General features: G+C 30.5%; 2 protein-coding genes across 3 annotated transcripts; both read left to right on the forward strand.

The window, feature by feature from the left end:
- The first annotated feature begins 7 nt into the window (after nucleotides 1-7).
- LOC148272705 (succinyl-CoA:glutarate CoA-transferase-like) lies at nucleotides 8-3,214 on the forward strand. Of its 2 annotated transcripts, none has more exons than XM_088239677.1 (3): nucleotides 8-1,764; nucleotides 1,848-2,025; nucleotides 2,107-3,214. In XM_088239677.1, the coding sequence occupies exon 3, from the start codon at nucleotides 2,192-2,194 to the stop codon at nucleotides 2,885-2,887; it is 696 nt and encodes a 231-aa protein (XP_088095803.1). In that variant the 5' UTR covers nucleotides 8-1,764; nucleotides 1,848-2,025; nucleotides 2,107-2,191; the 3' UTR covers nucleotides 2,888-3,214. The 2 variants fall into 2 exon arrangements, with proteins under 2 accessions (XP_088095803.1, XP_088095802.1); XM_088239676.1 differs by having other exon boundaries at nucleotides 8-197.
- A 114-nt stretch (nucleotides 3,215-3,328) lies between these two features.
- On the forward strand, nucleotides 3,329-12,510 carry LOC148272706 (E3 ubiquitin-protein ligase PPP1R11-like). Its single transcript, XM_088239678.1, has 2 exons — nucleotides 3,329-5,313; nucleotides 6,482-12,510. Exons 1-2 carry the CDS (start codon nucleotides 5,292-5,294, stop codon nucleotides 6,634-6,636), a joined length of 177 nt encoding a protein of 58 aa, XP_088095804.1. The 5' UTR covers nucleotides 3,329-5,291; the 3' UTR covers nucleotides 6,637-12,510.
- The last annotated feature ends 224 nt before the right edge of the window (nucleotides 12,511-12,734 follow it).

Consider the following 12,734-nt stretch of genomic DNA (forward strand, 5'->3'; position numbering starts at 1 on the left):
TATTGTAGCCGGTCCCTATTGTACGATGATGCTTGGGGACTTGGGGGCAAATATTATTAAAGTGGAACACCCTGTTGGCGGAGACGAGGCTCGGAAATGGGGACCTCCCTATATCAACAATAGTTCTGAGACTTGTTATTTTATGTCATTAAACAGAAATAAAAAAAGCATATGCATTGACATAACGACTTCAGCAGGTAAACACATAGTTAAAAATGTCACGTGTCATGCTTTTGCTAAACATGCCCAAGGAGCTGGGTTCAGACATGAAGTGTTAATTTAAATGGGCAATTTTCACTGTAAAACATCTCATAGTCTCTGGACTGCATCTAAAACGGAAGACTGATCATCTTTTCGCCGTGTATCAAATAAAACAGATAAGCTTCAATAAGGAAGTTCAGTGTTTTTTGAAAAAATCTGTTTATAGATTGTCAGACTATCAAGCCATATTTTTTATGTATCATATTATCGCTATGATTTTTAAAAGTTTTGTAATTACTCCACCCTCGGCATCATGAGTTGTCGTCGGTGAGTTGTACTGACATTTAAAGGTAGAACCTCGTAGCGTCAAAATACACTATACGTTGAAAAAAATAGCTACCCTAAAACCGGAAATCTTTCACAACTCATAACAATGCTGTAATTGATTGGTTGATTCACAAGAACCTGTGACGTGGTGCAAATTAGTATGTTTTTATAATTTTTTAAAACATTTTTTTAGAAACTTCACCGTACAATTAAATGCTCTAATTTTTACCGCATGTAAGAAAATATTTTTTATCTCCAATTTCCCGTAGCACTGAACTTCCTCATTGGGTTGCCAATTCAGTGCCCTATGCACCACTGGGTGTGGCTAAAGAAATTATGAAACATAAAATATTTGTAAATAATTAAAGTTTTTCAGCACCCAGTAACCCAGAAAAATGTCATCATAATTATTTCAAATTTCGATTAGATGCACAAAATCCTCTAACTGTAAAATAGTCATCAAATGGGTTGAGAGGTTTAAGGACGTGGGGTGATGCAACAGGAAATGGCAAAATGGTTCCTGAATACTGGTAGTGCAGCTACGATAAGCTGGCACTGCATTTAAAGTTAAAGGCTGTTTGGAGATGGGGTGTATACTCGATAAAAACTTAATGCCCCTTAGATAACGCCTGCATAGCACCTAAATTCCTCTATGCGAATGGTGGCACCTACCTGGAACCAATATAATAAATTATTGAGTTTTAAGAATAGGGTTCTCAAAAGAAATTTGGGTGTGTGGTGGCTTGATTTTGTAAGTAGCATAGAAATAAATGGTAAGTGTATTAGAGCACATTTCAAAATGGTGTAAAATGTTTCCCTCGGTGCTTGACACCCGGACAGTGAGGGATCTTTAGTGTAAAAAATAAATATAAAAATTGTAAAAAAACAAATTAATGGATGCAGCAATTTTTAGCATTGAGCTGAGATTATTTGGTTGCGTTGGTCACATACAGGCGATGCCTTCGAGAGCCTTATCCAGGCTATCCCACTTTAGATGGCATCAAACTCTCGATGTTCATTGCAGTCAGTTTGTTAGTAGTTCACGTCTGAACTATGGGATGCGGAACTGACTTGGGAAGACGGACAAGAGTTGACAGCAAATAGAGAGACATGGAGATTTGTTTGCAGACCCCATATGCTTCAACAAGGGAATGGACGTTGAATATTGGATTTATTATTATTATGTACAGCCTTATGCTTAAATCTTGCAATGCACGGTTCTTTGTTCATTTTCAAGTAATTCATCATTTTTCATTATGTTTAGTCTATTCTTGTAGCTATTGATTTAAAAAATATATATATTGGATATGTATTTTTAGGAGCGTCTGTAATTTATGACTTAGTGAAAAAATGTGATGTTTTAATTGAAAATTATGTTCCTGGTAAACTTCATAAGTATGGTCTTGGTTATGACAAACTGAGAAATTTGGCTCCTCATCTCATACATTGTTCCGTGACGGGATATGGTTCAGATGGCCCCTATGCTTCCAAACCGGGGTATGGCTGCAATTAGTTCATTTTTATAACAATTACTATAGTACGTTTATTATTTGTATTATAAAAAAATAAATTCTTCAGGTATGATGTTATAGCTGCCGGTTATGGTGGTCTTCTCAGTATAACCGGGAGTGAAGGTGAACATCCCGCCAAGGTGGGAGTTCCCATGACTGACATAGCCACGGGACTATGCGCTTATGGCTCCATCATGGCTGCTCTACTTCTTCGACAGAAGACTGGGGAGGGACAGAAGATCGAATGTAACCTTCTCGCTACACAAGTTGCTAGCTTGATAAATCTGGGATCCAACTATCTGAATTGCGGTCTTGTTGCTGTTAGACGAGGCACTGCTCACGAAAGTATTGTTCCTTATCAAGCCTTTACTACCAAGAATGGCCATTTGATAATTGGAACTGGGTCCAATAAACAATTTCAGGCCCTGTGCAAAATTTTAAATATTCAACATATTTCAGTCGATAAAAAGTATTCTACTCACGCTGGCAGAGTTGAGAATAGAAAAGATTTAATAGAGATTTTAGAACAAATTTTTATCACCAAGAATACGAAGGACTGGATGAGTATATTAGAGGGTTCACCTTTCCCATTTGGGCCAGTCAACGCCATAGATAAAGTATTCACAGATCCTCAAGTAGAACATCTCAAATTAGTCGAAGAGTTGGATCATCCCACCGTTGGAAAGATAAAGATGGTCGGACCACCAGTGAAGTTTAGCAGGGGGGGTAATTTCATCAGGTCACGTCCCCCCTTACTTGGTGAACACACTACACAAATCCTTTCCAAATTTTTAGGATACACAGATGATAAAATTTCATCTTTAAAATCAGATGGTGCCATCATTTGATAAATCACTAAATTTCAATTCAATTTACCCCCTATTTTATTCGCCCTTTTAGGTATCTGGTTGTATTGTTAGGTTAATAATATAAAGTAAGTCTTCTTAACAGTATATGATAACATAAAATTTCATATCAAACTTTTGCTGTTACATAAACCGACATAGTGAAATGTTATGCGTAATAAAATTTAAGAAATGTTTATATGTTTAGTATTTAAATTTCTAAAAATGTATTAATGTTAATTATTCAATTTTAAATGTCCATCATCAAAGTTTTGATATTACGGATATAAAAAATGTAGAGAAATGAAAATAAAAATTATTTTGCTATCATTTTGTTTTGTATTTTATAAACCATGTTTTTAATTTCATGCACTTCCCTTTCGAGTAAGACCGGGAAATTAATAATATAGGAAATTAAGTATAAAAACATACTTTAATGATAAAATAGACTAGAAATTTATTCAAATAATAATTCTATTTTGGACTGATCTCCGCACTTCCACAATATTTTCAGGACCGATTTACTCTAAAAATCATTCCACACAGATATTAATATACAAAGATAGAAAATTAAAATAGTGAAATTTATTCCATAAACCACTAGGTATAATACATGTAATAAGACCTGTAAATTTCTGGTAATCTAAACTCCTGAATGTGTTAAATCCTATATTTGTCTACAAACATTTATACATGCTTGCAATATTGTTTAAAATATATTATGCCTAACGACAGTGCTAAGTCAATCTGATATTTCCGTCACATGCGCCTGTTGCACTTATTCAAGATGTTGATGTATTTATTCCTTTGAGATTATGTCAAAAACCTTTCATTGTGTACGCGTGCTGTGAATACGTTGTATTCTTCTTGTTTTAATGTTACCTAAAAAAGTAAATAGATCATGAATCGGGATAAGCATTTCATCTGTGGAAGAGTTACATGAAACCTGTACATTGGAAAAGAATGGTCTTTATTTAGTAATTACATTTTCCTTAATAACATTATTTCTAAGAACCGATTATTACTTAATCCTTTACTATGCTGTGTTCTCCTAAGTATCGTCTGTGTAAAATTCTTTATTAATTTTTATTGTTTAATTAATGATTTTATAAACTAATATTAATATCCCAAAAAACCTGGCGTCAAAATATTCACTTTAAAATTCGAAATAAATAATTGCAACATTATTGCTTTTTTATTTACAATTAATGCGTTTTAAGCGGGATTCAAAGCCAGAATCTGTATACACAACGCAAAAATCTTTGCCATTTCATCACGGACGTGATCAAAGTAATGTTCTATTACGTGTTTTGCTTGTGTAGAAGCTTTAAATACCCACAAAAATCTGAATAGTAAGTAGTGGCTAAAGGTTAGAAGGTAGAAAGAAGGTAGAAATAACTTATATTTCTACTTATATGAAAATAAAATATGTATTTTTTTATGCATGGTAGAATTGGCTCTGCACTATTTAGCCATTTTACTGGAATAATTTAACTATACTGTCCTTTATTATTATTATTGTTATATTGTCCTTTATTCTTTGTGTATTGTTTGTTTTTTTTAGATTTTATTTGGTATTAGTTTATAATGGAAAACTCAGTCTAAAAATAGCACGTGCTAAAGGTTGACAATATCTCCCAATTCTTATCTTAATTTATTTTATGTTGATGAACACACAAAACTACAGCCAACCGGTACTATAAAACTATATTTTGCAAATTATATTTTTATTCGCTTTTTTTGGTTATATCGGGACTGAAAATTTTCATTTGTGTCTCGAATCGAAGCTATTTTTTTTTTAAAGATTTGACTTAATGAAAATCGCATATAAAATTTATTTATCGCGTAATTGATAATTTTCGTATTCATAGGGTCTGAGAATCCCATCTCCGGTGGGTATGAGTTAATGAGTAAATTTAAAAGCTCTAATGAAAAATTGCAAAACTTTGTGTCACATAGCCATAGAATTTATGCACATAGCACTAGAAAAATAATTTTGATCGTCTTTAACTAATTCTGAGTTTAAAAAAGATTAAATCCGTGTACATCAGTAATTTGTTTAAAAAGTCTGATTTTTATTGTATCTCAAAAGGTTCCGGGTTCAATTTCCATTGAGAACACAAAAAAAGTTTTTTCTATATTCTAGGTATTTTGGGGCAATATTTTAAAATAAAGTTGGTGTATTTTTGTGAATGTACACAAATTATTAATGTGAATAACTAAAATAGGAAAATCACAAAGATTGCTTGATAGTGCTTTAAATATTGAGTGTAGATTTAATTCTAGTGATTAAAAATATATAATAAATTTATTCCAGCAACCTCCCCCAGTGGCGGTATTGAAGCTCCGCAGACCACGGACTGAAAAAAAAGTAGAATGGACCAATGATACTGTGGATAACGAGAATATGAACAAAAAAAAGAGCAAATGTAAGTTTCTAAAATCATGCTTTATTTCTAAAACCAGCAAAAAAAGGAATATAATTCAGAGGAAAATTATATTAAAAAACACATGTTTTAGACCAGTGACCTAGTTTTGTTTCTCATTTATTTAACTTTTTGTACATAATGTTAATTGTAAATTAGCGGGCTTATTGCCAAATGGCAATTTCTTCCAACCAATCAATGTTGTTGGACCCATCGTCATAAAACTAGTGTTTCATAATTATTGTTTGGTAATGTTTTTATTTTTATTGTACCTATCGTTGGTGATAGCAACACTGCAAAACTATCAATTGATTTTTTTAACAGGTGATCCTAAAAAGTGTTATGTTAATATAATGGATTTTACTCAACCAAACATACAATACAGCTTGAGTATCAGAAAAACTATAATTATTTGTTATTATTTAAAAATGGCAATCATTAAAAACTAATGGCTCTTGGTCCCTATAACAATTTCTTTCATTAAATCATTTTTGTAAAAAAAACAGGGTACGCGGTATTGCAGTATCACCGACACTATGTGTTTATTTACTTTATATGATACGAAAATACATAAGTTTTTGTAAATATACTATTTTATAAAAATATGGTTTAGGTACTTTTCTTTTTTTTTAGTTTTGTATTAACTTATTTTCTATTGAATTGTCTTTAAAATTCATTTACTTCTTATTTTGTTCAACGCATGATACTAAAAAAAAGAAAAAATAATTTAATATTTTTTTTTTTTATGATAAAAAAGTTGTACATCATAATAATAATTTATTTATTATTTGTGTTTGTTAATTGTAAATAATGTGTATTTTGGGAATGAACATTATTGATATGCAGCCAGCATGTATGTAAGATCAAAAGTCAACACATAAAATTCTAACCAAAGCAGGTCAACAGTTTGACAGTCAGTATATTAATGATTCTATAATTAAAGACTGCGCTTGAAAAATATTATTACTGTTCCGAAAATATGAAAAAAATTATTTGTTTATTAAACAATTCGAATGATTATACAAACACAGAATAGAAGAGTTTTAAATCTGCTGGAAATTACTTTTATGTGTCATATTATCATTTTTTCCCTTTATAAAACTTTGTAAATGAAATAATTATTGCACTTTGTTATATGTACTTAATTATTAAATAAATTGTATGTATCCAGGTTGCTGCATATATGAAAAGAAAAAAGAGATTGGAGATTCAGATTCAGATGACTCAGCCGATGAATGCGATAACTGTTCGGGACATGGAAGGAAAAAGCACCACCCTAATCCTGCACCCAGTAATGTTAATCCCTCTCCACAAAATATATCATAAGTTATTTTACCATATTTTTTCTCTTTAGATGTTCTTTGTTAAATAATATCTTAAACAGCATTTCAGTAAAAGTTAAATTGTGGAAAATATCAATTTATTCTCGTTGAACTACTTGATAATTTATTCATGTGTATAGTGTAATTTAAAAATAATATGTTAAGTAATTATTATGTATAGGGCACAGTTTATAGCATAAGAAGTGGCATGGTCAGCGAGCAATATTATTTTGGATTTGAATACAGAAGTGACAGAATTTTTAAAAATGAAGTTATTTATACATTATACTTAAGCAGTAGGGAAAAAATCATGAATGTCAAAAAACAGGAAGGCAAAACACATTTATAAAGTATATAATAATTGTTAGCATTTCTAAAAATATATAATTATTTTGCTTCCAGTTATGTTCAATACCATTTGTACATTGTCCTAGTGATTAATCCTGGTATTTTTCACCTCATTGCCTGATGGAATAGCTGACTGATTTCAGTGGAAAATCTTTATTTAAAAGACATTTTATAGTCATGACTTATTTTCGTATTTATGTAGTACCTCAATGACAAATAATGCATTTAAACTTTGTTAATATTATTTCAATAAGATCCTGCTATAAGAATAATATATTTAATAGAAAGAGTAATATATATACTACAACTCGTTTATATAAAAAGCTGAAATTTCCTAAACTGATAACATGCCCATAAGGGCTGCTCGCACTTTAGTAATGAATATTTTGCTGTAAACTCTCGAAAATAATATTATATTATACCCTTTAGCAATATTATACTTCCTCTATAATTTATCTGAACTAAAATATCTATCTAGCTCAGCTGATTAGTTTACTCGAGTTAGCACAAAGAGTACTTTAGCTTAAAGAAGTAATTATTTTATAGATTAAAATAACTCTTATTCTTTATAACATATTTATTATTTGATAACTTTCGACAAATAAATCCTTATTTAACCCTTAGTTACATGCGCCACGCCACTGTGTGCTGTTTTTTTTTTTCTAAATTTGAAATAGTATGGTAAATAAATAGTATGGCCCATTAGTTGCATCGCAGATGGCAAGTGCCGCAGGTAAAAACTATCAACTAGCAGTCTGTCATCAAGTGTCAAAGTGAAAAGGTCCTGATTACGCTACTTGGTGCCATGCGCCTGTGTTTATGTTTCATGAATGCATTTCCTCGGGCATTAGTTTTCTACCTCCTAAAGGCGAGGTATTCCTCATAAAATATCAAGAAATACTTCCAGAATAACCTCCGGTTTCTAATCTTTGAAGGTGCGGCTCCTGTCATGAGTGTAGGAAATGTATGAGTAATAAAACAACTGTGCGTTGCTCCAAGTGAACCTGATTTGTATGCAAACACTATTTTTGACAATTTACAAAATGCATAGCTTATATGGTCAACATCGATGAAGACGGTGAAGATTGATTTCACTTTAATTATTATCCTTATTTTTTGTTTATTATTATTTATAAAATATAACAATCTTGAGAAGGTATTATGTGACATTTTCGTTTACTTTTTCTGAAACTCATTTGGAGCCACTAATACAAATTTTTTTTTGAATTTTGAGTAAGTATACCGTGACATTTTTCTTTATTCTGGAACTCAAATGGGGCCACTAACACTACCTACTGTTTTGTGAATTTGTAAAATATTCGTATTTTACTGTTTTATTTAATTTTGTACTTGTCATACATTTTTTATGTCAACCCCTACTCAATTAAATGATGATTTTACAGTAGTGATAACTATTTTTTTATTTTTTTAATAGCATAATTATACATTTTTACAATTTAAAAAAAAATTAACTTGTTATATTTTTACTAAAACTAAAATCCCACCAAGCCACTTTTTGTAGCTTGTTGGTGAAGATTATATTTATACTGACTTAATAATATTATTTACATTTATAAAAACAATGAATAACAGATAAAAATTAACAGTCGGAAAGATCAGAATAAACAGGTTTATACAAATAATAATATATAAATTTATTTTTTAAATACAAGAAAATATATGAAAAATTAAAATATTTACACCTAAGCTACTATTCATATATAAACTCTTGATCGAGTAGCCACTCTCTTATTTTGCTCTTGTTACAATGTGAGTTAAATTTAAGTTCTTTTGGTAATAAATTAAAAATTCTAGGTACCAAATATTTGAGAGTTCTTTTTCCATATTTATTACATACTTTTGGTACTACCAAGCCATCATTAGACGTGAAGCGTGTATTATGGTTATGTTTGAGAGGAAACTTGAATGTATTGCTATTAAATTGTTCCAAAATGATGCAAAGCCACAGTAGTCCTCGAACAGGCAGAGTTTTGATTGTTTTGTACAGGAGATCATTATTACTTCTTTGTTCGTAAATCTCTGGAGGTACAATTTGCTTAACTAGAGAATACTGTAGACCCTGGATCATAATAAAAAACCCTATTATTTTTTTCTATTGATAAAGTCATAAAATTACAAAAAAAAACTTATGGAATACATGTATTCGTTTATTAAGTTACAAAAGCAAGCAAAATTAAATTACAAAAGCTTAAGATAATTAAAAAAATTACAATCATGTTCTAAGAACTGATATCTCCCAATATAGGCTGATTTACTAATGAGTTAACAATAGTTGGATTTTCTGCTTTTGTTGAAACGGTAAGATTTTGCTTTCTTTTATTTTATATTATTTGGTACTTAAACTATACATTAAAATTAAGTTGTGGTAAATACAATTCTAGTAATAATAATAATAATAATAATAACAATTTAATATTTTGTAACATCACACTTATTCTCTATAACAAGTTTTATCCTGTTAGGCATAGATTCATGCAGTGAACTAATAATTTCTTTTTTTCAGACATCAATCATGAGTTTTTTGAGCTCCATGATGTTTTTCGCCTTTTTTTGGCTAATTTTTCCTTCATTGGGATTCAGGTCAGGACTGTTTCCGGGCCATTTCATAGACATTATTCCCATTAATTCCTTGAAATTGGTTATCAATAATGAGATTACATTATTTATGAAGGATTAGCATTAAAATTTTGTTAAACATATTGGTCTTGTACTCATAAAACGAGCTCTATGACACGGGTCGGAATCGTATTGAAAAACTGGATCCTCGTCAAATTCAGTAAAGCCCCTATTGCAGGTATGGCGTCATTTTGGACAACTATTTTATACTGTGCTTCATTCATCATTCCTTGTACAAAGTATACTGGTCCAACGCCATGACTTGTCATACACCCCCGTATTATGACGTAAGGTGAATGTTTTATCGTCCTTCTCATACACTTTGGATGAAACCTTTCTCCAGGTTTACGGCGCACCTGCTGTCTTCTATCTGAGCCAAACAAGTTAAATTTGGACTCATCGAAAAACATCACTTTCTGCCAGTCGGTTATGATATCGATTTATAGCCCATTCGAGCCGAGTCTTCTTCGTCTTGTCTGTTAAGAGAAGCTTATTTACAGAGTTCCGCACCTGGAAACCCTTCTCTATCAATCTTCTGGATACGGTTATTCTTAAACACATTGGCTGGTAGATTACACTTCCTTGCGTATTTCTTCAGAAGTCATCGATCGACTATTTAACATGACCTTGACTATTTTACGATCTTCTCTCGGGGACGTAATTCTGGGCCGACTGCTTCGTTTTTTACGCTCAATAGAACCAGTTTCTTTTTGTTTTTTTTATGAAAGCCCTCACAGAGCTTTCGACAAACCCAACTCGTTTGGCGATTTCACCAATTTTTAATTTCTCCAAAAAGGCGAGAATTTTCGACAATCAACATTTGCTTGGAACTTTCCATATTAAGCGGACAATGCTTACTCTTAGACATGTAGCATGAGACTAAAATTATTTAGCTGTTTTAAAATACATTAACTAATTACCAAACCACCCCCCTAATTATAATGTAAAACAAATTTCTCAAATCAACTTCCATTTTCGAGAAATATTGCCATAAAGTTGAATTAACAATCAAAATTTTACTACGGGTTTTTTTATGATCATCACTGTATGTGATACATCCGATGGATGTATTTTTGTCGTTTCTTGTTAAGTCCTCATCCCATTCAATTTGTGTCTCTTTTGAAAACTCATCGATGAGAAATGGCTTAAAGCAAATTACTGTATGGAGTATCGTGCATGTGTAATAACATAACTCCTAACCGCGCGTGTAGCTGAGGGTTAAACATGCATTGTAAATATTATTTATTGTTTCAGCATTTACTTTGTGGAAAAACATTTTGAATTTATTTAAAATGAATGATGATGGGTAATTCAGAATACATGAAACTAGTTGTGTTATAATATATTAAACTCTTATGTGGTAAAAATTACAAAGGGATGTTTGCTAATGATATTATTTGTTTTTGGATTGTAAAAATAAAATTTACAGATTTTATTACTGTTTTTTTTTTTTAGATAAAAATAAATTAATTAAACTCTGAATAGTAGATAACATACTTCTGTGACTTTTGAATAAGGCAGGTCACTTTCATGATAAAATATCTTATCTGTGATATTTGATCATTTATAGATTTATAATACAATCATATTATGTATAAAATGCACAGAAATTTGTAAAATGTATTCATGTGTCAAATCAGTCACTTTTTTTAGTAACATAAATACGACTTTTATCAATTCATTTATATAGATTAACAAATACAATAGAGACGGAGAACATTTCAGCAAAGGGAATATGGAAGTCTAGGCTCCTTCTCTAGAATGTTTTCCATATCTGTTGTAATTTGTTAGTCTTAATAACTCCCTAGGGGGTGAAATCCGGTCTTATCTTTGGACAAACTCAAAATATTGCAATTTATATGGATTTGAGTGAGGAAACTGCAAGTGATGATTTGCTGTAGCAAAAATGATGTAATTAAGAATTTTTACTTATTTACGTAAATGTACAATTCTAGTAAAGTCTACTTACATAATATATATAAAATGTGCCGTATGTAAAGTTAGAATTACATATGAAAAATTATACAATTCACTTACTTGAAAATGAAATGTATTATTTTTGTGTGGAAGATTTCTGTGTATTATAAATTCTGAAAACTATTTTAACAGATTATAAAAAGTCAGCAATAATTGCCATAAATACATTTTTATCCTATTCTGATTAAGTTAATTGATCTTGTTCCAAATTGTCTATAATATTGATAATCACATTTATATGCAACCAATATTTGGTTGCGTATACTTTTACTTAGTATTTATAGAATGACTGTAATGAAGGCTGTTGAAATTGGAATTTATAATGATATGGTGAGGAATTAAAGATGGTACTATTTGGTCAAATTAATAACTTATGCCTTTAAAAATTTATGAGACAAAATTGGCAGTGCATATTTATTTTTATTTGAAAATTACCGCAGTCAACCTCGAACCCTAACTATACCAAACACAACATGTAAAATATCTCAATAATTTTAATTGTGTTATTGGTATTTGTGTACTTATTTTAATATAATTTTCAAAAGCAAAAAGGCATAATTGTTTTATTAAATAGAATTATTATGTATCATAGAAAACATGTTCAGTTAAAAAGTACCTGTATAGGTTGTATAAATATGCTGTTTAGATTTAATTTAATAATGTGTAGAAGAAATGTGTATACTATAAGATTTTTGCAAATTTCCTTTTTAAAGTCTTTTCTGGATCCTACTTCGAGTAATGTAAAATGCCACAGAAAGTGTTTTTACTTTAAGTTTGTATTTTAGTGTAGTTACTTGTGAAACAGGGATCGGTTCTTTCGACAGATTGGCGTATTTTTCGGGGTATTCATTTTCAGATCGATGTTGGTTTTTCTTAGATTGTATCATTTGAATAAAACCTGACCTTTTATTGTGAATTCTCCTATACTTTTCCTTACAAAGCAAATACAGAATACATTCTGAATTCATGAGAAATTTTCAGTTAGAGTTGGATATTTTTGTCAATTTTATTTTTATGTGCCTATTTATATTGAAAATTGAAAAATGGACAGTGCGGTGTTATACAATAACCAATTATGCGATACAATCTCAGAGTAATAATGCGCTAAGCTGCATTACTCTGAGGATACATGTTGTTTTT

The sequence above is a fragment of the Micrasema longulum genome, unplaced genomic scaffold (assembly GCF_059751315.1).
Source record: "Micrasema longulum isolate JH-2025_06_02 unplaced genomic scaffold, ASM5975131v1 h1tg002220l, whole genome shotgun sequence".
NCBI classification, from domain to species: domain Eukaryota; kingdom Metazoa; phylum Arthropoda; class Insecta; order Trichoptera; family Brachycentridae; genus Micrasema; species Micrasema longulum.